The 25,907-nt window shown below is 48.1% G+C and overlaps 2 protein-coding genes across 5 annotated transcripts in view; one reads left to right on the plus strand and one right to left on the minus strand.

Annotated features, from left to right (window-relative positions):
* The window catches only part of Gask1a (golgi associated kinase 1A), a 32,126-nt gene extending 28,676 nt beyond the window's left edge, over nt 1-3,450 (plus strand). For all 3 annotated transcript variants that reach the window (XM_034484023.2, XM_076917584.1, XM_034484020.2), the window contains 2 exons: nt 476-579; nt 1,200-3,450. In XM_034484023.2, the coding sequence (XP_034339914.1) occupies nt 476-579; nt 1,200-1,410 (315 nt within the window). In that variant the 3' untranslated portion in view covers nt 1,411-3,450. The remainder of the gene's footprint in view (nt 1-475; nt 580-1,199) is intronic.
* A 1,543-nt stretch (nt 3,451-4,993) lies between these two features.
* Nucleotides 4,994-25,791, minus strand: Pomgnt2 (protein O-linked mannose N-acetylglucosaminyltransferase 2 (beta 1,4-)). Of its 2 annotated transcripts, none has more exons than XM_034484509.2 (2): nt 25,632-25,791; nt 4,994-7,257 (listed from the first exon to the last, which is right to left on the minus strand). In XM_034484509.2, the coding sequence occupies exon 2, from the start codon at nt 7,145-7,147 to the stop codon at nt 5,405-5,407; it is 1,743 nt and encodes a 580-aa protein (XP_034340400.1). In that variant the 5' UTR covers nt 7,148-7,257; nt 25,632-25,791; the 3' UTR covers nt 4,994-5,404. The 2 variants fall into 2 exon arrangements, with proteins under 2 accessions (XP_034340400.1, XP_034340401.1); XM_034484510.2 differs by having other exon boundaries at nt 25,705-25,767.
* Nucleotides 25,792-25,907: the final 116 nt, after the last annotated feature.

Here is a 25,907-nt window from a genome sequence, read left to right on the forward strand (position 1 = left end):
TAAGGCATGTGTGTTTATGATAAGGCATGAAACTCTTGACCCTGAGGAATAGGGTTTTTTTTTTTTCTAACCCTGACAGTTCAGTTCTCACCCATGGGTCTGACCTCACTGGACATGATACCAGGAATCAGCCCCCTTGCCCTGCAAGTTAGCAGGTGCAGCTATGGCTTCATGCTGTGGGTCCAGGTCTGAGTTTGTCCTAGCTGGTTATTAGCTATGTGGTCTTGTGTAAATTACTTAATACTTTTATGCTCCTAAGGCTGCTGGGAAGATCTATAGAGATGGTACACAGTACTGGTGTGCAGTAAGCCCTCAGCCACGGGACCATGTGGATAAGTGGGGTGGGGGAGCAGGTGGGAGAGTTGTGGTACAGACAGCTGATGATGTTCATGAAGTCCCTTGAAAACGACTGAGTGGTACCAGTTACACTCTGCCCTTACCGAATAGCCACCCCTGTCCATATTCTTTCTCTGAGGTCCGGAGAAGTGATCCGTCTCGCTTGGTCTACATAGACAATGCCGGCAATCTTCTGCATCCAGAGAACAAGCTGAACTTCCGGCTGCTGGAAGGCATAGATGGGTGAGGATCTGATGTTGGGTAGAGGTTTGGGGGATGAGGCTTGATGGCCCTGCTGTAGACTGTGGGACCTTTAACTCCATCTCCTGAGATGGCTAAAGTCTGTCAGACCAAAGCTGAATCAGAGGCTGCAGAGGGCTGGAGAAGGCTGAGAGGGGCTACAGCTGGCAGGCCTGTCCCTCATATCCAGAAGGCCTCTAGTTTCTGAAGAATACCAGCTGCCCTGCTTCAGACTATGAAGGCTAGCTCATCCTGGATCTGGGTAGAAGAGCTAGGTGGGACCTGTCCTTCCTTGCTCACTCGCAGTAGTCAGCTCAGCCTTCTCAGGCCCCTTTGAGGCCCTAAGTGTGCCTGGCTAAGCCCACAGTGGTCAAGTTGCCTCTCCAGGCTTCACTGTAGAATGGGATCCATCTGAGAGAACTACACTCCGCTTTCAGGGCACAGCAGGTCAAGAATTCTCTGATAAGGAGCTAGTAGGCGCAGGCCTGGACTACCCTGGCTGACTGTGTTGGGTTACTCAGCTGGGCAAGGTCTGGATTCACACTTTGTGGGGACTCAGCTAACTTATGACTTTCCTTTCTTTTCTTTTCCTTTCTTGCATGGGCTCTGGGCTTTGGATCCAGGTTTCCTGAGTTCGCTGTGAAGGTTCTTGCATCAGGGTGTCTTCAGAACCTGCTGTTCAAGTCGCTGCAGATGGACCAGGTGTTTTGGCAGAACCAAGGCGGAGCTTTAGGTCTGAAGCACGTCCTGGAGACACTGGAGAGGCGAGGACAGGCTCTGCTGAGACACATCCAGAAACACAACCTCACCCTGTTCGGGGACAAGGACCTGTGAGCCCATGGCTGTCTAGGCCGAGCACACCTTGCTGGAGGACTTTACACAATGCAAACCTCAGCTGGTGAGCCTCCCTCTCAATGACAGCATTTCCTTGACAACAGTTGGCCATCCTGATGACAAATGGGAAAGCCAGAGCTGGAGGAGCCTACAATGCCATCGGACAGCTCACCTGCTGGGGCTGGTGGAGGGCCTTCAGTCTACATTCTCAACTCTGGCAGTTTACTCCCATGCACCAATAAATATGTTCACGAACCGTTCCCTGAACATGTACATGCAGTGCTCCATGCATGTGTACAGAGAGATGTCAGCACGTGCCTGAACTGGACATCCTACACGCTAGCAAGTTCTATACCAACTGAACTATATGCCAACCAGAGATGTCTAGTTTTTAAGATCCATTTTTTAATTTCAATATATATATATATATATATATATATATATATATATATATATATATATGCATCATGTGTGTACCTAGTGTCCATGGAAGCCAGAGGAGGGTATCACAGACAATTGTGAGCTGCCATGTGGGTGCTAAGAATTGAACCTGGATCCTCCGGAAGAACAGGCAGTGTTCTTAACCACTGAGCCATCTCTCCAGGCACTAATTTTACTTTTATTTATGTTGACGTCTGTGAGTATATACCAGATGTGTGCAGGAGCCTATGGAGGCCGAAGAGGACATCAGATTCCTTGGAAGTGGAGTTACAGGTGGTTGTGTGCCACCTCGTACAGGTGCTAAGAAGTGAACTCTTTGTAGACCCTTATAAGAGCAAGAGATGCCCTAAACCATTGAGCCATCCCTCCAGCAGGGAGAAGACTGATGTAAAACCTGAATCCCCTTTATTACCATAGACATTGTCTTCATTTCCATGCTAGACATTGTGTGTGTTTTGGGCTGACTGTTCTGTGTTTGTCTCTTCCTTGGTAGTGCACTAGGGAGTTTTGAATCTGAGCTGCTGCACTCAGCCCTGGCAGTTCTCAACCCTGGCTATTAGACTTGCCCGTGATTCCCCTTAGTCCACCATTTGTGACTCGACCTGTTTGTCATTTGTGCAATAGGAAGCTGGAATTCTGTGCAGTCCAATTTGTTCATTTTAGCCCGTGAGTCTCTTGGGCTTCAAGCCTTAGAAAGGCTCTGCTCCTTTGGGTCACTGAAATGTCATTTGTTTCCTTCAGTGCTCATTTGTATGAGTCACATTTGAGAGAGGTCTGTGTTGGGAGATCGCTTAAGTTTCGTTGCCCCAGATTCCATTCAAGAGTCTATTCTGTTCCCGGCTGAAAGTATACTCTCATCAGATAAAAAAAAAAAAAAACAAAAAAACCAAGCACACAGAGGCCTTTTGTGAACTGTGCTGGGCTCCACTCACTGTGTTTTTTACGTCCCTGCTTCAAAACTGGACACTGTTCTAATCCAAGGTACTGTATTCTGCTTGGTGGTGTGAATATCCACTTACACATCTTTTGTGTGTGTGAGTGCTTTGTCTGTGTGTACATTTGGGCACCACACGCACGCCGCGCTGGAAGAAGACAGGAGAGGTCACTGGGGCCTCTGGAACTGGAGTTAGAACGGTTGTGAGCTGCCTTGTGAGTGCCAGGAACTGAAGTTTGGTTCTTCAGACCTCTGCTGATAAATATTTATATGCCTCTTAATAGTCTTTAAGTAGAAAACCAAATTTTCAGTTTTATATTTTAATTTTTCCCTATTTATGCTGTTTGAGGACTTTGGTTGGGTCTTGTCTTTTGAGATTAAAACAGGGTCAGCCATGTGCACACCTCACTCCTGACTTTAATGAGAGCACATCTATGGTTTCACTACGATCAGGGAGAACACACCACCAGGCACTATCCAGGCCAAACGTGGGTATTATGGGTATTCCCCCATGCATGCCCTCCTCTTCATGACCTGTGTGAGACATTACCCACACATCTGGCACATCAGATGAGCCCTTCACAGTCCTGACACTATCCTACCATGCCATCTCCCTTGACAATCAAAATTAAAAGTACTGACTACCCTCTGCTTCTTGCTATCCAGTAAGACTTGCCCAAGGCTTTCTCTCTCTGACCTGTAGCGTAAGGTGGCTCCTTGGGCCACTCCCACTCCCAAATACAGGTGATTGCCTCTGTTGTCCACTAGAATAAGATGATGGAACCCTCCTGTTGAAAACACCAAACAGCTCTCTCAGGACACAGAGACAGCAAGACAGAACTTTTAAGATGGGATATCCATCTTCCTGTTGGCATTCCTTCTAGGCTCAGCCCCACGGTTACCAGGCAACAGTCAGGTGTACCTGATTCACTATAAAAGGGGCTGCTTGCCCCCTCCTCACTCTTTCTCTTGTTCTATCCCCCTGTCCCTTCTCTCCTCATCCCCCCCCCCCCCATGTGCTCATGGCCAGCCTCTACTCCTCTCTTCTCTCTCTGCCTTTCTCTGTCTTTTCTACCCCTCAACTCCCCTCTTCATGCCCCAAATAAACTCTATTCTATACTGCCATGTGTGGCTGGTACCTCAGGAGGAAGGGATGCCTCAGCATTTGCCCGCAGAGGCACCCCCTTCCCCCACACCATACCATGCCTCCACCAAACACATCCCTGCCTTCTCTTTCTTTTTTATAAAACACAACACTCCCTGCTCACTAGCCCGCATTGAATAAAGTGTTGTGCAGGCTGCGGGGCGGGGGCACATCAACCACCTTATGTGGCTGCAGATAATAGCAAACAGCCAGACAAACATGGGCCCACTGATGCTACAGGGGCAGGTCTGTTATGGGGAAACCAACTGCCTCCTGGTTGGATTTGAGAACCATTCCACATGAGGGAATTCAGGGTTGATGCTGGAGCCTGTTAAAAGCCTGTGGCTGGCGAGGTGTGGGCTCTCTCCCCCAGGGAAGCTACTGCTGCTGAGTGTCACGGATATGACACACCTATGAAATTATCCTCTGGATAATTCCATGCCTACGGATCAGGGCTGCTGTCGGCTCTGTCAGGCCTTCCTTCTGCAGTAGCCAGCAGCACCTGGAGACTCATAACTAGTTACGGTGCTGAGAGTGACTATTGAGTGCCCATCTGTCACCCTCGCCTAGGCTCAAGGAGCATATGGAGGGGACAAGAATGGGCGGCTGGGGTGTGGAGCATGGACTTCTGGGTCTAAGCCGCTGCACTCTTGAACTCACCGCAGCTATGGTGACCAAGATCAGGCCAATCTATACCCCATCACGGAAATGGGAGGAGCTTACGGGGCAGGGCCCCCGCACTGAGAATTTATATGGTTGGTTAGCGTCTGGAAGAAGACATTTTCTTTAGTTGTGTAGTCAATGGTAAGGCACCCATGCAGACAAACCCTCACCCAGGTGCTTGTCAGCGACCCTAAAAAATTCGTTGACTCACAAAGACATAACAGGACTTGAAAATGGGAGGGTGGGTGGAAGAGAGAGAAAAGCTCAGTGGGGGGGGGGGGCAGGAAAGGTTAATGAGGTGGATAGTATTGAAGTGTTATAAATATGCACGGAAACATCGTATGAGACCTATTACAGGGTATAATTCATGCATACTAATAAGGCATCAGAAAAGACTTGGGCAAGATGTTCTTAATCATTTAATGACTGCTCCAAACACACCTGTCACTCAGCTACAGATGAAATCCGCAAAGATTATCTGCCTACCCCACCAACCACATGGCCACTGTTTCTAGAAGCCAGGACCTGCACCAAGGCTGCGGCAGGAAACAGCATGGTTATTAGCAAGAGCAGATCCCTGGGACCCAGCTGTGCCTCCTCCTCACTGAAGAATTTCTCCTGGGTGGGGGTGGTGTAGGGAGCAGGCACTATCTCTTCAGGGCTAGAAGAATTCTGCAAACAGCACACATCGGGAAGCAGGCTTAGTGCAAGCCTACTCAATAAATAGATAATTAATCACCACGGTTGCTAGCGTGGGCCTGGGAAAGCTGAGCTGCAAGATACCCTCCTGAGACCTGGCTATGGCCTGCCTGCTACGTGCTGCACACCAGCACATCTGCAAAAGGTCCCAGGAGGCTCCTGTTAAAGATGCAGCGGACCCACACCAGGTAGGTGGTAAAAGGTTTGATGTTCTCTGTGAAGGTGTGATTCTGCAGGGTCAGCATGTAAGGCACATACGTGTTCTCCCCTTGCTCCTGCAGCCACACCTCATACTTCACCTCTTTCACTTTCAGGTACTTGAGGTTCCACGGGATCTGCCAGGACACAGACAGGCGGGCCTCAGTGGCACCCTGCACTGATGCCTGACAGCGAGCCGCCCGCACCTTGCCTGGGTACAAGCTGATCGCCCACCTCTGCCTCCGTGGCCCCGGCCGGCCCTTCACCACACGCCGAATGGATTGTATAAGGGACGGGATGTCCACCCTGGTATCCTGGTAGATTCGGAATAGCCACTCTGGGTTCCGGCAACAGAGATGCCGGGGGACCTCTCGGCTCTGCAGGATGCGGGCCTGCTCAGCCCGGTCTAGGTGGGTGATGCCCCCTTGGTCCCAGGGTCGCTCAGGGTGTGTGACTGTGTTCTCCCGGATCATGTTTCGCCAGGCTATATACTGCAGGTCCATGCCAGGCAGTGTGGCCAGCGTCTTATACGGGGTGTAGTGGTCAGGATTGACAGCGTAAGGGAAGAGTTCAACCACAGTGGCTCCGCGGGGCAGGAAGAGGGCCGTAACCAGCTGGGCCCCATGCATGCTGACTAACATGGAGGCGTTGCTGACCAGCCGCACGACATCAGCAAAGGTGTGGTCCTCCAGGGACACCGTCACTGTCTTCATCTGGAACTCTTGTGCTAGCTCCAGCAGTAGCTCTGCCTCGTTCAGAATGAGTCTGTTCTGGGTGCGACTGAAGACCAGAATGTATTCCTCCCCCAGGGGCGCCCCCGTGTGGCTCACGTTCAGCCTTTCAGTTATGAAGCGGGTGAACTGCCGGATCTCATTGCCAGAGACCAGGATGTTGGCCTTTGGTCCCTGGGGCTGCACAAAGCCGTACTGGTACCAGGTGGTGACCTTGGACAGGCCCACAAAAGCATGGGAAAAGCAGAGCAGTCGGCCCAGTGTCTTGAGCTGCGCACGTAGCAGCGGCTGCTTGGGGCTGAGGAGTTTATAGAGGTCAAAGTGGGCGCCCTCGCCCCATCCCTCCATAAAGAAGAGCCGGGCCTCTTGGGCCAGGCCGGGGAACTGCCTCAGTGTGTAGAAGAGAGGGAGCAGGTCATCGTGGAAGACGTGCATGAGGTTATCGGGGTTGAAGCGGTTGGCGATGAGAGCCACATCAGGCACGAACACTGGCTTTGGCATGAAGCGCAGGGCTGCGGCAGGCAGCTCCACGAAGTTGAAGTACTGGGCATTATGGTCCTCCACAGTGGACAGGTCCAGCAGGGCCGGCTGAAAGCGCCGGGAGCCCAGATTGGGCAGCATCACAGATGAGTTGCCGTGGAAAAAGATGAATTCTTCGGCCTCATTGGAGTAGCAGAGCCACTTGAAGCGGCAGATGCGGTCTGTGTGGGTGCGGCCTGTGCACACCATGTGGGTGCCACCCTCCATGAGGATCTGCAGGGCCTTCGGGTAGTCAATCCTTAGCCCTGGGACCGGGTCCAGGGACTGCTGTCCAAGGGCCAGCTCCCCCTCTAGCGTGGCTGCATGCTCCCTCAACCGCACATGCTTCCACAGGACGGCAGCCAGTACTGACACCAGGAGGGCGTTGAATACCGCAGAGAGGTGCATCCTATCGCCACCAGGGGGGCCTCAGCGAGATGATGGCTGCTGGCCAGTGCCACAGCCCAAGTGGGCTTCACCCATCCATCCCTGTGTGCTGCTGGAGGACCAGAAAAGGCCTGCAAAGGGTGAGAGAGAGGAGTCAACCCAGCCAGGACTCACAGCACACTCCCACCGTGTGCTTCCTCCACACCCACCTACCTCTTCAGCAAAGCTCCCCGGTAACATGTGAGTCAATGTACTCTCCCCCCATGAGCAGGACTGAGACCTTGGTTGCCACAGCAAGGTCAAGTGACGGGATCTAGGTGGAGTTACCCACCTTGGCTGCCCGGAACACAGCAGAACTGCCCCTGGGCTTGCCCTGAGACATCTCCGGCCGTGACCTGGCATGGACTATGGATTATCCCACCCATCTGGAACCAGGAGGGGTTGTGGGTTGGGTCTTCCCCTTTAAATTGAGAGCCGAACATTAAAGCTTTGGGCCTTGATCAGAGAACTTTGTCTTGGCCTCATCTCTTCTCGCCCTCCTTCCCCCTTCATTCCCAGCTCCCCTTTCAGGTGAATCCAGTTGACTTGTGGCCGCGGGCGGCTACAGATTGGCGCACCATCGTGGGACTTGAAAACGGGGACCAGCTGAGGAAACACTGTCTTAGGTGGGGCCCCACGGGAAAAAGGTAATAAAAGAATGTATCCCGCGCACTTAGGAAGTAGCAAACAGTATTGAATCTAGCGCTAGGTAAGTTTGGGAGGCCATGTTTGCAGGAAGTGCGTTGTGAGGGATAGGTATAGGTCTAGGTCAAATAGGTGTTGACCCGATGCCTACTTTGCCTAGGGGTGACAGTGAATTCGGGATAGGAGATTGGCAGATGCCCGCAGCCTTCAAGAGCTGCCTCAGACGAGAAAGAGCAGGGTTAGAAGAAATTGGAAAACTAAAAAAGCAGCCACAGCTACATCTCCTAAAGAAAGGGATAAAGTGTTAGATCTTAAACTTCAGAGAGAGAACGGGTTTTGAAAAGCAGTTGTTTTCTCTCTGGGTTATGCCAGCAAAAAGAATGGAAAGGCTGTTTCAGAGCTCTCCTAGGAACAAGAGAAAATTCAGGAGACATTTTAGACTAAGAGAAAGTAAGAGAAATTCTTAGTTCTGCCTTCTTTGTTTATTGTCTTGTCCTTGGTGCACCAATGTCCACGTGTGTCTCATTGTGTTTTCTGTCCACATGTCTCGTTGTATGAATGATTGGTCGTCTATGTTTTATGTTCTATGTTTAATGTTTAAAAGATCGTTAAAATTGCTTGATTCAACACTTGGTCTAGTTTAACTTGGTTTTCAAAGGCAGTTTTAATATGCAGAGCACCGGATAAGTTTGCTTAACACCTGTAGCTAAAAGTTTGGGAGCTGAGTTGAGCTGGAAAGGCTGCTTTTAAAGGGACAGGCAGGTTTCTTGGATTAAATAAGGAAGTTAAGAGTTGTTTGTCCTGGAAGAATCTCTGTGACAAGGTGCTTTTATTTTAGAATTGTGGCTAGAAAAAGCGAGAAATTTTGTTTCGTTTAAATATATAAGATGTGTTGTTACTTCATTTTTGTTTGTAATTGGTTTTAAGGTACAAATATGTTCATGTCTTGGTTATAAATTATTGGCCTATAAGTTATTGGGTTTAATTAAAAATTTACAACTTTGGTAACAAAAAGTTGGCTTAAAACTGGTAACACAGGGTTAGTCATTCAAAGACCAGATGTATAAAAGATATCAAAGCAATGTCTATTTAGTGAGATATTAAAGACTGCACTATCGTGCATTCATATATAAGAACTGGCAGCCAAACTTTGTAACGTAAAAGTAATCCACTTGGTGTTGATTTTAGAGAAAAATAGATTGCTTACATTGTTAAAAATTGGTTTTGTTTCCAAAAATTATGGTTATGCTAATATTGCAAAGGAAACTTAAAAATGTGGTTAACTGCCAACATTCCTTTGGCTACAGCTGACAGGCAGTTGAATTGTGAGCTTGAAAATTTTTTGACTTGGTTATGTTTATAGAAGAAAGGCTATAGCAGGTAGAGTTAAATAAAAGAGTTAAACAATTGTGGCACAATATGGGTCTACTGACCCCTTCACACAAGCTTTATTGGATACTGTGGTAGAAGCAAATTTAATGCTCAAATATTGGAAAGCTATATGTAAGGCTACTTTGTTAGGAGGAGATTACTTGCTTTGGAGCTCAAAATGGCGTGATACCAGTAGAAAACCGCCATGATGATTGCCCAGGCAGGCAATGCAGATTGGGATCTTAACATGCTTCTATGAGAAGGTTAATATGAAGGTAATGCTAATCAGGTTAAACTGCCTACAGGAGTGTATACATAGATTGCAATGGTTGCCTGTTGTGCTTAAAATCAATTACCTACTAAAGGGGATCTTAGTGGAAATTTATTCAGTATTAACCAGGGTTCTGAGGAACCATTCCAGAAATTTGTGGACAGGCTACTGAAAGCAGCTGGTAGAATTTTTGGAGATCCTCAAACAGGAATTCCTTTTGTTACTCATTTGGCTTATGAGAATGCTAATGCAGCCTGTTGCACAAAGCAAAGACAGACTTACATGGAGACTTCGTCTTTGAGCTAAAATTGGGCCCTCTTACAATCAGGGTCTGGCCATGGCTGCTGCCTTACAGGGGACCACTGCACAAGCAATGCTTGCACAAAGCCATAAAGATAAAAGATGTTTCTAAAATGTGGAGATTCAAGTCATTTTTAAAATGACTGTCCCAAAAACAGAGGCACAAGCAAATAATCCGGTCACATGACACATTTGTCCTTGGTGCAGGAAAGATAATCTCTGGGCTAGGCCTCAGGATATAGGCCAAGATTAAAAACATTTACATTTGAATTAAGTTGATACAATGGGTGCGGCAGAAGTTTGTGTGACAAATACTCTTTTTGCCTAGGTCATCCTGACCAGCCCCTTGAAGGGTGTTTTCTGGAATTTGTTTATTGCCTTGTTTGTTCCTTGGAAGGGTCAGCTTCAGGGCCAAGAGTTGTAATGATTATGCTGGAGAAATTTAAATAATGGCTGCTCCGCCCATGGCATTGTAACTACCTGCTGGAAAAAGAATTGTTCAACTTGTTTTTTTGTTCCTTTGCATCTAGTTCCTTCCAAATTGTTAAGAAAGAGAAAGGACAAGATGGCTTTGGTTCCTCTAATATATATTGGGTTCAGTCTATCACTAGCAAGAGACCTAATCTTAAGTTCTGTAACAATTAGAAGGTTGCCTTCAGCTTGGCATTCATCTGATACTCTCACTCTGCTAAAATAGATTGGTTATTGAATTAATCCAAAACAAAGTTCAAACTTAAGATTTATAAAACTAATGGGGCATTACAGCCTGACTTGCCTACTCCAGCTGCCATTTCAGTAAATATGTATATAATTATTATAGATCTAGAAGATTGTTTTTATACCATTCCTTTACATTTCTGGTAAGGTGTTAGGTTTGCATTTAGTAGATTTGCTGGTAATTGAGAATCCATGGTCCTCATCATTGGAAAGGTTTGCTTTTAATTTCATTTGCATTTAATGATTTTCAAAATTTGTTAAGAGATATTATTTGGCTAAAACCTCATCTTAAGCTTACCATACGAGGATTTGAACCTATGTTTGATATTCTCAAGGGACATACAAGTCCTAATTCCCCTTGACAATTAACTAAAGGAAAAATAGCCTTGCGGAAAGTAGAGTAAGCTGTTAGTTATCAACAAACAAATTATATAGACTATGAGAATTGTTGGCTGTTTGTGTTATTATTACTCATATGTCCACAGCAGCCCTTTGACAAAAAACCATTAATGTAGATTCATCCTTCTTCATCTACAAGTAAAGTTTGTGTTAATAAAACATTGTAAAATAGAATTCTAAGAACATTTTTGATAAAATATTCCTTATTCCAAATAGCAATTAAATTGGTTATTGAAAAATGATATTTGGCCTATTATGGCAAACATTTTAAGCAAATTTGGTGATCACTATCCAAAAGTTGTTACAGTTTTTCTCTGCATGCTTTTATATTTCCTGAAATTTACTACGCATGCAGCTCATAGAAAAGACATTTGCTGTATTTACAGATGCCTCATCTATTGAAAAGGCAGTATATGTAATTAGATCACATATTTAGATCACATGTTTATTTTCTTGAGTTTTCTCTACTTGAGCACAAATAATTAAATTATGTGTTGTAGCCACTGTTTAAAATACTAGAAAATCAAGCTTTCAATTTATATACTTATAGCCAGTAAATGGCTCATAATTTATAATTGCTTAAAATTGTTCCTTTTTTAGATATTGCTAATTCTCAAATTTTATAGTTATTTATAAAAATACAGCTTAATTTTTAAAACATGTACTGTCTCTGAACTTTTTAAGACATTTAAAAGCTCATTGGATTGCCTGAACCCCAGGACAATGCCAGAGCAGATTTGTATACTAGACAGATCATAGGCCTTGCAAATAATTGGCCATACTATCTTATTCTTTACAGCATCAAAATAGTAATAGCTTGATACAATAATTTGGCATTTCTAAAAGGTGTGCAAGTTAAATTGCAAAAACTTGTTTTCAGTATTCTAAATTTTTTCATATTGGTGTTAAACCTTGAAGATTTATATGTAATCAATTTTGGCAAATAGATGTTACTCATTTTGATTTTTAAAAATTAAAATATGTACATGTGACTTGACACTTTTTAGACTTTCTAGTTGCAACTAATTTAACAAGAGAAGCAACTAAAAATATAGTTATTGCCTATATTATTTCCCTGTGCTTGGTGTTCCATACCAGACTAAGATAGGTAATGGAACTGGCTATTGCAGTTATTTGACTACAGTCAAACATTTGAGATATTTTGTTGACAATTTAATATTGAAATTCCTTATTATCCTCAAAAAAAAATTGTGAAAGAGAGATTATAAAACCTTAATATCTTTATAACTCTCTGAGTGTGGGAAAAAACAGCTATTGGTGCTTCTTCCCTGATTTTACAAATACTCTAAAAGGTTGGCTTTTTAAACTAAAAAGGGGGGGAGAATTATACCCTCCAAGATCACCAAAAGCACATCTTGCTTTTGTGTTATTTCTCTTAAATTTTCTGCAAACTGATGTTAAAGGTCAGTCTGCAGCAGATTGCCACTGGCATCCAGTCACTTCCAGGGTCTAATGGAGAGACCCCCTAACTAATGGTCCTAACCCTGTCTTAATTTGGGGTCATGGATCAGTCTGTATTTTTTCAGAAAAAGAAAATGGAGCCCGATGGCTGCCTGAAAGATTGGTCCGTCAAGTGGACGCAGATCTTGAGCCTAATAATTATGATTCTGATAATGAAGAATCTGATGACAAAATTTAGTCAGACACATTATCATGTGTTAGCCATGGAGGACCGAAGACTCTAGATAAGGTTGTTACTCTATCCAGGGTGTTCCCAAGTCTCATCTCCATCCAACCTAAAAGAGGGGACTTCCGCCCCTAGACCAAGCAGAGAGGGGCCACCCAGAACCCCTCTGTCTGGCAATCTGAATTCTTGCTAAGGCTGCGAGGCTAAGCACTGCAAGGGAATATAAATAAAAGTTAAAAATATGTTTCTGGGTTCCCTGAGGGACAAGCCTGACTGCATAGGGGTTGATGTCAAAAGTATCCCCTCTCCAGGAAAAAGACATCAGGACGGGTATGACCTTCAGGCCTTACTGGACAACGACAGGAGGACTGGAGCCATTACAAGGTTCCCTTTAATTACTGGAGGTCAGGCCTCTATCCCCGCCTGGGTAAGATGAGAATTGCCACGGTCCTTCTATAATTGGAAAAGAGAGGAGACTTCAGGGACAGCCCTGCTTAACTTTGAAGGCCTAAAATCAGCTATAAGCCTAAAATTCAGCAATAGGCCTGGCTTATTTGCCCGCTCAAAGTCTTAGGTCTCCATGGAAAAACACTGAAACAGAGGGCTATAAATTATTGTAAACAGACAGCTTTTGTTGAAATCTACCAGCCTGAGTAGTCATAGACTTTGTATCTGATCCCTGTCAACCAGCAGTTGGACTAGATACTAAAACAGTTCCACCTTCAACCTTATTTCCTACTGGGCTTGGATAATCATATTGCTGTTAACGTTTGAACCTTGTGTCTCAAGCAGATAAGTTGCCTTCACACAAAGATCTCTCCCAACAAGCCCGGCTACTCGGTACCTCAGATGGGACGAAATCGTGTACCTCACACAGCTGCTTCTACTGGACCTGTTCCTCCTGACCTATCCTCAGATGGGCTCCATAAACCCTGGACAGCAGGACACAGCCGACTCTCCTGCATCCTCCATACCCATTCTTCTAGGTTCCCCCTAGAGATACGTCGCCCCCAATGTCAGCAGGAAGTAGCCAGATATCACGACGACGACCCTAATCCTGTTTCACCCCTCTCTTTTCTTTTTAAGTTAACCAAAACGGGGGAAACTGTACTCTCCCCCCATGAGCAGGACTGAGACCTTGGTTGCCACAGCAAGGTCAAGTGACGGGATCTAGGTGGAGTTACCCACCTTGGCTGCCCGGAACACAGCAGAACTGCCCCTGGGCTTGCCCTGAGACATCTCCGGCCGTGACCTGGCATGGACTATGGATTATCCCACCCATCTGGAACCAGGAGGGGTTGTGGGTTGGGTCTTCCCCTTTAAATTGAGAGCCGAACATTAAAGCTTTGGGCCTTGATCAGAGAACTTTGTCTTGGCCTCATCTCTTCTCGCCCTCCTTCCCCCTTCATTCCCAGCTCCCCTTTCAGGTGAATCCAGTTGACTTGTGGCCGCGGGCGGCTACAAGTCAAATGACAGGTTCTAGGCTTTTTACGTTTTATTTTTGTATGTGTGTGTGTGTGTTCATGGGCACATGCTATCTAATTACACCTGCAACACTCAGCTGCCTCTACCTGGATGAACAACTCCCCTTCCCCCGCCCTTTCAATAGTAGCAGCTGGCTGACTCTGTTCTGCCTTGAGGTAAAGTACCTTGTGGCTTCAACAGCTGATGAAGATGCCAAAAGGAGTGTGCTACACACACTTGTGCCATGGGGGAAAGACATGACCACCACCAGAGCCCTGAAACTTCCGTGAGGTACAGGTTTTGGGCCAACATCTATCTCCAAACAGAACCCCTTACATTTGTGTGGTAATTAGAGCTAGTGATGAGACTTTGGGGATTAAGGGCCAGGCACATTCACTCACTTTGCCTCCTGGGTGGCCTTTCTTTTAGAATTCATGCACCTGTTAGGAAGAGCAAGTGTTCACAGGCTGCAGGCTGCGGTGGGTCAGAGCTGATACATTGGTTGAAATTCTGGCACCCAAACAAGATTTACAAACAAGATGTACAAAAAGAACCGTTTTGTTCAGTTAGGTTCCCCGAGAGGTGAAGCCTCCAGTGGAAGGGAAAGGGTTGGGACCCCTGATGATCAGTAAAGGGCCACATAAGCCATGTGTGTTCAGAAACACCCTGGGCACTCTCCTGCCTTCGTGGTTCAGAGCCAAGGCTGAGCAGTGTTAGCAGGAGCTGGCTGGCTGCTTCCCATCACTGCTCCTTGAAACAGTGTTTCAAATCTAAGCATAGAAATCTCCCCAAAGGAGAGAACAGTGAGGTGGCCAGTGGCGGCACCTTGGACTGGGTGCCCACCCACCCTGACTTCCTGGGTCTCCAGGTTAGACCAGTAGTGAGATGGTCATTTCTGTCTATGTCCACTCTTCCTAAAGAGTCCCTCGATGTGTTCACACTTGTGGAGCCCTTGTGCTGAACCTCCTGGGACCCAGAGGAGACAGAGATATGGCTCTTGGGGTGCCAGAGAGTTCACTTCTGGATTTCTGGCCCAACCCAGTGGCCTGCTGTCTAAGAGGGACTGGTCAGACTAGGTGAAGGAGTCAGACCATGTTCCTATCCAATGGACAGGAGGAAAGGGGTGTCCTGTGGCTGCTGACCACAAGCAAACTGGCTCGAGGGCAGGGAAGCATGCTAAGGACGGCACACAGGAGAGACACGGGGGATTCTGATGTCTCCAAGCCTCCTGTTGTGAGAGAACTTTCTTGTCTTTGAAGCCAGACTGAGTTGGGGCTCTGGCTTATCACAGACAGGCACCTGACAGGAGGGCTTACGTTTCTGAGTGATGTGCTCAGCCCCAGTGGAACGATGCTGCACCCATTTCCCTGTGATCCCCACAATCTCCTTGGAAACCTCATGACACAGCAAACCAGTTATGGAGCATCAGCAGCTTGACACCAGTGCCATCTGCTGGAAAGAAGCGGGACTGCAGGAGAAAGCAGTAGAAAGGCCTGCCAATATGGCGGTGGCAGAGGGTAGGACAGATACGGAAGAGGTCAAATGGGAAGCTCTGAGAGTAAACATTCTGCTAGACCCTCCTGTGGTCTAAAACAGGACTGACTGGGTTTCAGCCACCTTTGCTACTTACAGTCAGGCAACCCGAACCCGAACCAAGGCCAAGTGACTTGAACCAAGCGACCCAGTGTAGCTAACCCACACTCCTCCCTGCTGGGACTGTGCGAAGGCTTATTCTTTGAGGTTCAGCCATGGGGTAAGGCTGCAGCTATGTGGGTTAGCCTTTCTGACTGCCTACACGCAGTCAGGTGAACCAGGACCGAGGACAGACAACAGACTTGCTCACCACCCTTGCTTTAAGAGTATCCTTTCTGCCGGGCGGTGGTGGCGCACGCCTTTAATCCCAGCACTTGGGAGGCAGAGGTAGGTGGATTTCTGAGTTCGAGGCCAGCCTGGTCTACAGAGTGAGTTCCAGGACAGCCAGGACTACACAGAGAAACCCTGTCTCAAAAAAAAAAAAAAAAAAAAGAGTATCCTTTCTAATGGGACCCTGGATTTTGTCACAGTGGAGGAGCTAAGGTGTAGGGTAGTCAGTGGTCATGATAAAATCCTGTCTTTCCCACATAAGAGATCTATAATTCGCTTGCACAAGTCTCCCTGGGTGCTGGCTGGGGGGTTGTGACTTTTCCCTGATAATTTTCCCAACCAAGTCTTGTTATGAAGACAGTGTAAAGGCAGAGAAGTTCAAACATGCCATCTCCAATCTCAACATTATTCTGAGAAGAAATGGCCTCAGGGCATTTAGTAGACTCAGACCATGATTCTGCCCCTTAACAGAAGCAGTTTCTGTGGCCCCTCCTCTGCTCTGCCATCAAGGAGGGAGGGGGCTATAAGTAAACTTTTCAGAAACAAACTTGTGTAAGTGTGTAAACATGTGAGGGTGTGCATGCACATATGTGTGCAAGGACAAGTATTTTCCTTGACCACTCTTCATTTTATTTCTTAAAGATATTTTTATGTGTATGAGTGTTTTGCCTGCATTTATGTCTGTCCAACACATGAGCTCATGGGGCCCTTGGAGGCCCGAAAGGACATCCAGTGTTCTGGAAACGGACTGTGAGCTGTCATGTGGGAACTAGGAACCAAACCTAGGCTGTTAGCAAGAACAAGTGTTTTTAGCCACCGAGGGATGTCCTTGTCTGGCTCCCACGCCCATCCCAGCACTGGGATGACAGATGTCACAAGCTGCTGTAAACGGCTTTTATGTGAATGCTGTGAATTCAAACTTAGGCCACTTTACCCAAGGAACCCAGACCCCTAGAAACAAACTTCCTACATGGAAAAGATGCTTGCTATGGAAGGGAGGCACAGCACCATGGCCTGAGTCAGGTCATTTTCAGGGCCCTTTCTCCCCGGTGTGGGGGTCCAAGGCAATGGGTAGTCAGAACAGCACCACTCATAATCCTTGCCATGTTGCTGTGTGCAACATCCTGGCCTGTGCAGTGGGCCTTACTTCCAGGAGAGTCGAGGATGGTGAGGCAGGGCATAGTGCCCTTTGAGAACTGCAGAGACAGCCCCACACTCCATCTCCATGAGAAGCCAGGCTCTCGGTGAGTCTTTATTGGCAACTTGACAGAATCTAGACTCACCTTGGAGACAAGCCTCCCTCAAAAATGCCTGCTAAGGCCTGGAGCTGTGGCTCAGTGGAGAGCTGTGTCCTCAAGTCTTTCATGACAAAAGACCTTAGCTTACGTCCTTCATTGTCCCAATGGTAGGCACTGGATGGACGATGGGGACAGGCCCAACACTGAACATGATCAAACACAGAATGGTGTGCTTCCAATAGCAGAATGGACAGCACAGGGTGGGTCGGCACGGCTAGGTCATCTGACTTCCCACTGATATGTACAAGCCAGTGTGTGTGGAGGTGACTAGTACACTATGTGTGCACTTGCATGTATACACGAATGCCCAGTATATATTCATATGCAAATTTATGTCTAAAGCCATGTAAATTGTGTGATAATGTGTGTGTGTTTATGGAACAGAGTCCAGAATCTTAAGCCAGTGTGAACAGAACAGGAAGTGAGGTTCTGCACGGGCCAAGTCTGTGCATGTGTCAGACACAAAACTGGAGGACGACATCGCTGGCCTTGAAGTTCACTGTGGCTGGGGAGACTTGAGGCCCTGTAATATCTGACCTGATTCAGTGGTCAGAGCATGGCACACGTGCTGAGGAGAAGTCACTGCCGTTGGTGACTCCCATCTGATGCTCCCTCTGCTTCACTCTGACATGTGGTCACCTGCAGCCTCTGCTGAGAACGGGCTTCAAGACCTGACCTGGTTCCTTTCCCTCTTTAACCCTCTCTCCCTCCCACTGCTACAGTTGGAAACCTTAGCGGAAGTGTGGTTAGGGTGAATTCAGTTTAGTGGCTCAGCCAGGACGAAGCTTGATACAACAAGGCTTTTTTTTTTTTCTTTTTTAAAGAAAGGAAACAAATGAACAAGAGATTTAAAAATATGCTCACAACGCCCTTAAATATAGGCAGACATAAGAATGCTTCCCACTGACCCCAGGTGATTTCAACTCTAAATAATGCTGATACCTGCAGCCAGCCAGGCAGTGAGGGCAGGATCCAGTGCTGACAGGACTCACCTGGGCATCTAGCACAGACACAGGCTCCATTTCCTGAATGGCCTAGCCAGCACCAGATGCAGAAAAACTCACATGGGCCTTACATTCTGATAAGAAGGAAGCGTCTGTCCCAGGATTCCTAGATGACAGTATAGGCTGCAAACTCACAGAGCAGAAACCAGCGAGAAAGCGAGAAGCAGGGCAGACTACATGATCTGGGGCCTGGGTTGGAGGCAGTTACAGCTCAGCTTGCTGAGAGCCTGGCAGGGCAGCAGACATCTGCTCAGAGCCTAGTGCCCACCTGAGGCTGCAGCAGCTAACCACCATGGGCCGGGGCCTTAAACAACACAAACTTTCTCACAGCACTAGAGGTTGGAAGTCTAGTTAATGAGCATGGCCAGGGCTTCGACCACAGGTCAGTCTCTCCTGCAGGTTATGTGCAAAGCACTCATCTGTAATGTCTGGCAACGGTACCGTGTAGACAAGAACGGGATGGCTGGCCTCATGCCACCTGGTGGAATCCGGTGTACATCTGCTCCTAAGCTCTGGCCCAAAGAGCTGCGGAAGTGTGGGAAACAGCTGCTCACCTGTCGCTCCCCCAAGAGCATGGCTCCTGGCAAGATTCTACACCAACATTACAGCAGTTTAACTTTTAAAAGCTGTCCACATTCATAACTGAGAACGGTAGCATCCTTTCTACACCGAGAAATACTTTTAGCCTAAACACAGCATGTGTTTATTAGTGAACTATGGGTGCTCTGGGTAGGGCATCTGTGTTCTATTGCTGAGTGGGTAAACTTATTAAACACACTCCACCAGGTCAGGTTGCCCTCAGAACAGTCTCCTCAACACCCCCACCTCCCCAACAACCTTCCAGTTAACCTGGTAGCACACAGCCTGGCATGTGTTACATGATGGTTTGTATGTGCACCAGAATTACATGTGAAGCCATGGCTGTGGGAAATCATGCCTGCATACAGCACACTGGTGTTCCTGGGAGTTGTCACCCTTCAGTAAGACGCAGGCAGCCCCAGCGCCCTCACAGCACTTAGCACTTAACTAAGAAGGCACACTGAGCTCATGTGCTTGCAGGTTTTGTTTTTAGATTTTTGTTTTATTTTTAATTGTTTGTATGCACAAAAGTACAGTTCCCATGGAGGTCAGAGGTCAGAAGTGTTGGGTTCCCCTGGAGCTGGAGTTACAGATATTAGTGACCCAAGAATAAGGAATCTTAACTACTGAGCCACCTTGCCACCCTTCACTCCCAGCCCTGTTCATGTTCCTATGCTAATATCTTGACCTGGGAGAGGACCCCTTGAACGCAAAGCAGGCGTGTGAATCCTGTGTTAGCAGCTATTGTGACCATGAATGAGTTCCACCCCCTAAAGGAAAATCTCCCAAGGGACTCAAGTTCCTTTGCCCTGGTGTGATGAGTGATTAGCCCCTGCCTTGCTTGTGCAGAAGGAAAGAGGGCTGGGGTGAGCTGGAAGTGGGTTTGGCCTCCCCTGCTGGCCTGCAACCTTCTCACAAGGGTACTGTTCTCTAGTGACACAGACATCTGTTCACAGCCTGGTGCCCACCTCTGCTTGACACAGGTGGGTCACTGGGAGCTGACTCGACCTCCTCCCTGGTGACACAGCAGCACCATAGGGCTGTAGACAGGAAAGAGTGTGAGCCCGTCCTAGGCTCATGCAGGGCACAATGGATATGATATTCCAAGTTCTTAAAGTGAAACTGCAGGGGAAAAAAAAGCCCAAGACAATTCTTATAGGGACTACTCAGTCCCAAAACATCCATGTCACATGGGACTTAGACCCCAATGAGAATGAATTCATCAGGACTCCAGGAGACACCTGTGGTAGGAGAAACAGTTATGGACAGCAGAAAGTGTCCAGCACACACAGGTATAACAGGAGACCCAGGGAAGCTCTACCTGGAGGTGTGTGGGTGAGCCCTGGAGGTGTGTGAACCCTGGAGGTGTGTGGGTGAGCCCTGGAGGTGTGTGAACCCTGGAGGTGTGTGGGTGAGCCCTGGAGGTGTGTGGGTGAGCCCTGGAGGTGTGTGGGTGAACTCTGGACAACAGCTTAGAGGGGTATGGGTTGGTTGTATCCCTGTGTCCAGCTCTCTTGACTGTCCAGCAAACCACAAGACCTCTATGTCTTGGAGTGCCTTCCTGACCTAAGTGGAGCTCAAGGCATGCGCAGTCCAGTGAGAACTTCAGGGTGGAGACAGCAGGGAGATGAGGCTGCCAGAAAGCCTTGTTTCACCAGAGAAACCCCTCAGGCTCAAGGGGAACTCAAAAAGCCCTTTGTAGGCAAGCCCCTTGGTGGTTGTCAGACATCCAGAATCTGCAACCTGCCTTAATGACAGGCGAGTGGAGACTAGCCTCAGCTTGGGTTTTCCCGGGCCCCATCACTATGCTGTCTCCTCTGTCCTAATGACGATGCCGCTTTTGTAGCTTATGCCCACTGTGGACACAGGGTCCTCTGCTTCACCACAGTGACACTCTTCACTTATATTACAGATGTTGAAACAGGAGGTGCTCAGGCTCACATGAGACTTCAGGATAAGACTCCTGCTCATGGGGCCTGGCTCCAGTGTCTGCAACCTGCAATCACCACCTTCTGATGGGAACAACCTCACCCTTGCAGAGATTAAAGAAAGCCTCTGCTTTATTCTTGTTCAGATTCTTTCCTAAGTCAATATATTTATCATGCTCTGTCACATATAAACTCTTTTCTGAACTATTTAAAACTAAACTAGAAGCCAGGGTGGGTGGCATACACATGGGACCCTGGCATCTGGAAGCAGAGACAGGAGGTTTAAGACCAGCATGGATACTTAACAAGACCTTGTGTCAAACAAAACAACCAAGAAAATTCTGCTGACATCTTCCCCTTATATACTTAAGTCCTTATTTCTCTTATACCATGCAAATTAAGAAAATTAATATTGATGGTACTGTTTTTGTCAATGGTCCCTATGCTGTATCCAAAATCCAGTCCAGGATGAAAGGTCACATCTTACCTCCCAATCTGGGGCAGCTTCCTTCCTATGAGCTTGAAAGTTTCTTTCAAGTTTGTTTTTATTTTATGCATATGAGAGTTTCACCTGCATGTGCATTCTGTACCGTATGCATGGTACCATAGACACCAGAGAGGATGTTGGGTACTCTGCAGCTAGTTACAGATCGTTACGAACCACTATGTGGGTGCCAGGAATCAAACTCTGGCTGTCTGCAAGATCAACAGATGCTCTTAACCTCTGAGCCATCTTTCCAGCCCCAACCTTAATTTTTAAGCCAGACAGACATTTTCTAACATGTGCTTCAGAGTTTACCTGGTGTTTCTTCATATCAGAGTTTACATGCTTGACCCCTGAGTTCACTCCATGAATCTTTGTGACACTCACCTTGAGGCAGCCCAGGTGAGGAAGGGTCTGGAAACTGAACCCTATGTAGGACAGTAAAGGGACAGGCAGGGTTCTAGAGCTTGCTCTAGGGATGGGGTGCAACTCTTTCTATGCACGTGGTCCACATATGAATGACCTAGATTCTTTCAGTTGGGCCTAAGAACCCATGTTTTAATAAAACTTCCAGATGATCCTTCCATGCCCTCAGTTTCAAAACTTTTCTAACATCATTACACAGCATCTCTGAATGAGTTTCTACTGCCACAAGGAAATGACAGATCCAGCCTGGGATCCCCTAGTACTACTAAAGGCTCAATGTTGCTGACTCCAGCTTTGCTAACATGACACTCAAGCTGAAGTTCTCGGATAGTGCAGACGGAGACAGTGTCCACTCTTAAAACGTTCTAGAAAAGCTACCCCAGCCTACGTAGACACCATTGTTTGTGGCGTGAAAGCAGTGTAAGATAAGGCCAGGTAAGGGGAGGGTAGTCTGAACAGCTTCTAATGAGGGTCACTGGTGGTGCCATGTCATCCTGTTGGCCAGAGGAAAAGGCAGGCCTCTTGAGAAAAGCCTGGACAGCTTCTTTAGGTCCTTAGAATAGTGGCTGCATCACTTTCCCAAATAGCTTCGGGTAGCTCCTAAAACCACCTCAAGATGTGTCCTGGTCCCTGCTCAAACCTCCACTGAAGCCCCTCGGTATGGTTCATTACTAGTGAGCTGGCAATCCACAGAAAGCCTGCACTACAATGTCAACAGAAGAGATTCATTCTGCAGGCCAGGGTCGTGACCTCCTTCCTGAGGTGTGACTAAGGCCCAAGTGCTCACTGCATGGCAAGGAGCATCCACTGCTATCCTAAAGAGTGAAGAGAAAGACCAAGTGTTGTCATGAAGCTACACCAACATCTGTCACCACAGACTGTGTGGAAGACCTGGTTTACCTATAGACACACTGGGCCTGAGGCTTGGTACTGGCAAGAAAGTGAGAAGCCAGAGAAAATGGAAGATTCATCCATGTCCTGGCCAGATCAGGGAGAGACTGGCTGGCCTCCAGTGCAAAGGGGTAAGGCCAGTTCCATTACCACCTCACTTCATCTGCTGAGGCACTGCCTGAGGGCTTCCCAACTCCCTGTGGTGGCACTGGGGGTTGAACTTGGGCCTATGTACTAGGCAAACCACGAAACTACAACCCCAGACCTTAATTTTTCTCTCCATATGAGAAAATTGCACTTGCAGGTCTTCTAGCCTAATCCAGGTCACCAGGATATGAACACGTCTCTGACTCCAAGGGTCAGTTTTTGAAGTCCCATGCATGCCCAGCTGTCATCCTATCGGACAGAATCTCCAGCGTTGGAGCAGGGCAGAATTCACAGCAGTGAGGTTTTCTGACTCAAGGGCAGAGAAGATGTGGAAGGCTCTGGAAACACAGACCCACAGGCCTTCGATGGTAACCTAGCAACTCAAGGCTTCTTGCTGTAATTACTCTCACCCAGCCAGGCAGAGGAAACACCTGGCTTCACTGTAAAGAGTCAGGGTAGCAAGCTGGGGTGACAATTATTCCCACTGCCTCAGTGCTAGGCTGAGAAGGTTAAGCCATCAACACACAATTACAAAAGTACCACCTTTTAGAACTAAAAGAGTCCTTGAAAATGAATTCTCCCAAGTCTTTATTCTGTAAGTGAGGTCTGTCAGACAGCCAGGGATACAGTGGCTGCATGGGGACTCAGCACAGGACTACCTCACCTCACACCCCAAAAGCTCTGCTCCCTAAACAGGGTTCTGCCTGAGATGCACATGGCTCTCATTTTTTTCCAGCAGATAAACAAGGGTTTCCTCACTACCACCCAAAGCAAGCTTTCTGGGTCCTCCCCAGGCTGCAGACTCACCTACTCACATGGTCCAGAGCTAAGGAGGTCTTCCTACAGGCTGCCTCTCCCTAATGCCTCATCCCTGGCCTCACCGATGGGACCAACTCCTTCAGTATCACCATTCATGGGACAGCAGGACACGTGGAGTCAAGCTCTAACTTAAATGTGTTGCTCAGATCCCACTGTAACACAGACATGGCTGCCACGAGTCCTAATCAGGTCCCAGGACAGTAGAGGACAGAAGCAGCAGAGGAGAATGTAATGTCCAATCAGAGATGTCAGGTGAGTCCCAGCTAAACACTACCAATTTTTAACTGCTTCGAGCCTCTGCATACTGGTCTGAGACAGGACACTTACGCTATTCCACAGGGGAGGTCCCAAGTTTGTGGACCCTGTGATCCAACAGAAGCAACTATCCAACTCTACGTGACAACAGCAGTATTAAAAAAAAAAACCCCACTTACTGACTCGCTCCATGTAGGCAGCACGCTAAGGTCTGCATATGTGCTCTCATCCCTGCTACAACCCAACGTAGGCATTGTGAAATCCATTTCACAGTAAAGGGCATGTGCTTGGGACTGCTATATGTATTGTTCAGTACACCATAGCTATTATGGAATGGGGCTGACATTCAAACTCAAGCCTGAAGGGTAGCATGTCTGGATTCTTCTTCCTTGCCGATATCTCTCACCCAACTTGAAAAACCCTGGGGATCAGTTTAGCATTTCCTGAGGGAGAGTGTCCCTTCAGACAACCACGCTGAGGTGACGACTGACAAGGCCTCTGGGGAACAGAGTGTTGAGTAATTTAATATTCTGGCTCTCTCAATATTCTCTAGAAGCCTTTGTCTATTACTGCTATTTCAGAAAGCAAGACTTTGCCAACCAGAAGGTTGGTTAGAAACACGTCGTCATCAGCTTGGGCTGACCGCACAGGCCTGCTGTCCCAGCTACTGGGGAGGATGAAGCAGGGAGATCATAGCTTAGGTGTGCCTGGGAAACTTAATGAGACTGTGAATCAAAGCAAAGAGTAGAGAGAGAACGGGGTGCAGAAGAACATTTGCTCAGCACGCATGAAGCTTTAAATTCATCCGTAGCAAACAAAACACTGACGGCCCTGACAGTCCGGAGCACCGGGATGATGCTCAGCCAGGGTGAATCCACTCACCAGCTCCCTCCCTTCTCAAGGCCCCCCTGGGGCTCTCAGCCTCTGAGGATAAGGGAGCCAATTCTCTCCTAACTCTACCACCAGTTGGAACTCAGACCCCTCATGTGAAAGGGTGGGCTGGTAGATCTTCTAGATCCTGGCAGCCTGGGAGTAGCTAGTCTGTGGAAAAAGACAGGACCCGGAACCGGAACTCCAACCTTCCCTTTTCTATATAGTTGGTGGTCGTGCAGGCTAACACTTGATGCTTCCACTGCGTAGATCCCAGACAGAAAGCGTCGCCAGCATTACCTCATGGAATCCTCACAGCAACTCTTCGAAGAAGGTTCCCACCCCACACTCTTGTCTTACAGAGGATGAGAGAGGGGACCAGAGAAAGTGAATGAGTTACTTAAGGAAACATAGATGGTAAAGGAGCCAAGATTTATCCAGTGGCCGGAACAGTTCGCACATGGAAAATGATCTGTGCTGATATTCACCTGTCCCATAAGCCTAAGATCATCTATGCCAACAGGCTCTGGGGGCTGGCTGGCATAAGGTCAGAGGATAGATACTGGCTGCTCACCACCTGCAGCATGATTCTGGCGGAGGGTCCCAAACTTTGACCCCGGACCCTCACTAATGATGAGTAGACCCTCCGGGCAGCCTCCGTCAGTGGCTCCCCCCACCCCACCCCCGGCATTGTCAAACACACAAACTCCTAACTCCGATCGCCCAGGTGGTTCCCTACAGAGTCCCAACTGCCTAAGGGTCAGCGACAGGGCGACCCAGACACGGCTTCAAACGCAGCTGGCGCAGCCCAGGCCGCCACAAGCTCATCTCTCCTTGCTTCACGCCACCTGTGCCAAATGTACCGCTTTCTTTCCCAGGCACGAGCATGTGCGTCCCCGCTGTCAGCGGCAGTGCGGGCTCCAGCCGAAAGGTCCAGGGCGCCATCAGGGGCCGGACTGTTCAGGCCCACCCCTCCCACCTCGGCGCCTGCTGCAGGCGGCATCTACTGCCCTGGGTGCCTCAAGCCCGCCGGCCTCTCCCGCAGCTCAGGGCCCGGCACCAAGCCCGGCCCGGCCCAGCGCCTCACCTGAAGCCGGGCTCTGCGCCCCGTCCGCTCCGAGCCCGGGGCCCAACTGCGCCACAGACCCCGCGTTGCCCACCTGCCGGCCGGGTGTCGCAGGTGTTCCCAGTGTGCTCGCCCTGCTGGCGAGCTCAAACTCAGGAACTGGGGCGCGTGCGCGGGCCTCGGGGCCCGCCCCTCGGACCTCGGCCAGGATCACCTCTTCGGCTCACAGAATCCTGGGAATTGTAGTTTTCAAGCGAGCAACACGAGCGCGCCTAGGAAGACCAGTCCCTCTTCTTG

This window comes from Arvicanthis niloticus, chromosome 21 (genome assembly GCF_011762505.2).
Source record: "Arvicanthis niloticus isolate mArvNil1 chromosome 21, mArvNil1.pat.X, whole genome shotgun sequence".
Classification (NCBI taxonomy): Eukaryota; Metazoa; Chordata; class Mammalia; order Rodentia; family Muridae; genus Arvicanthis; species Arvicanthis niloticus.

What these genes read in the sequence shown, in the direction of transcription:
- Pomgnt2 (XM_034484509.2), bottom strand. Translation starts at nt 7,147, where the DNA reads ATGCACCTCTCTGCGGTATTCAACGCCCTCCTGGTGTCAGTACTGGCT.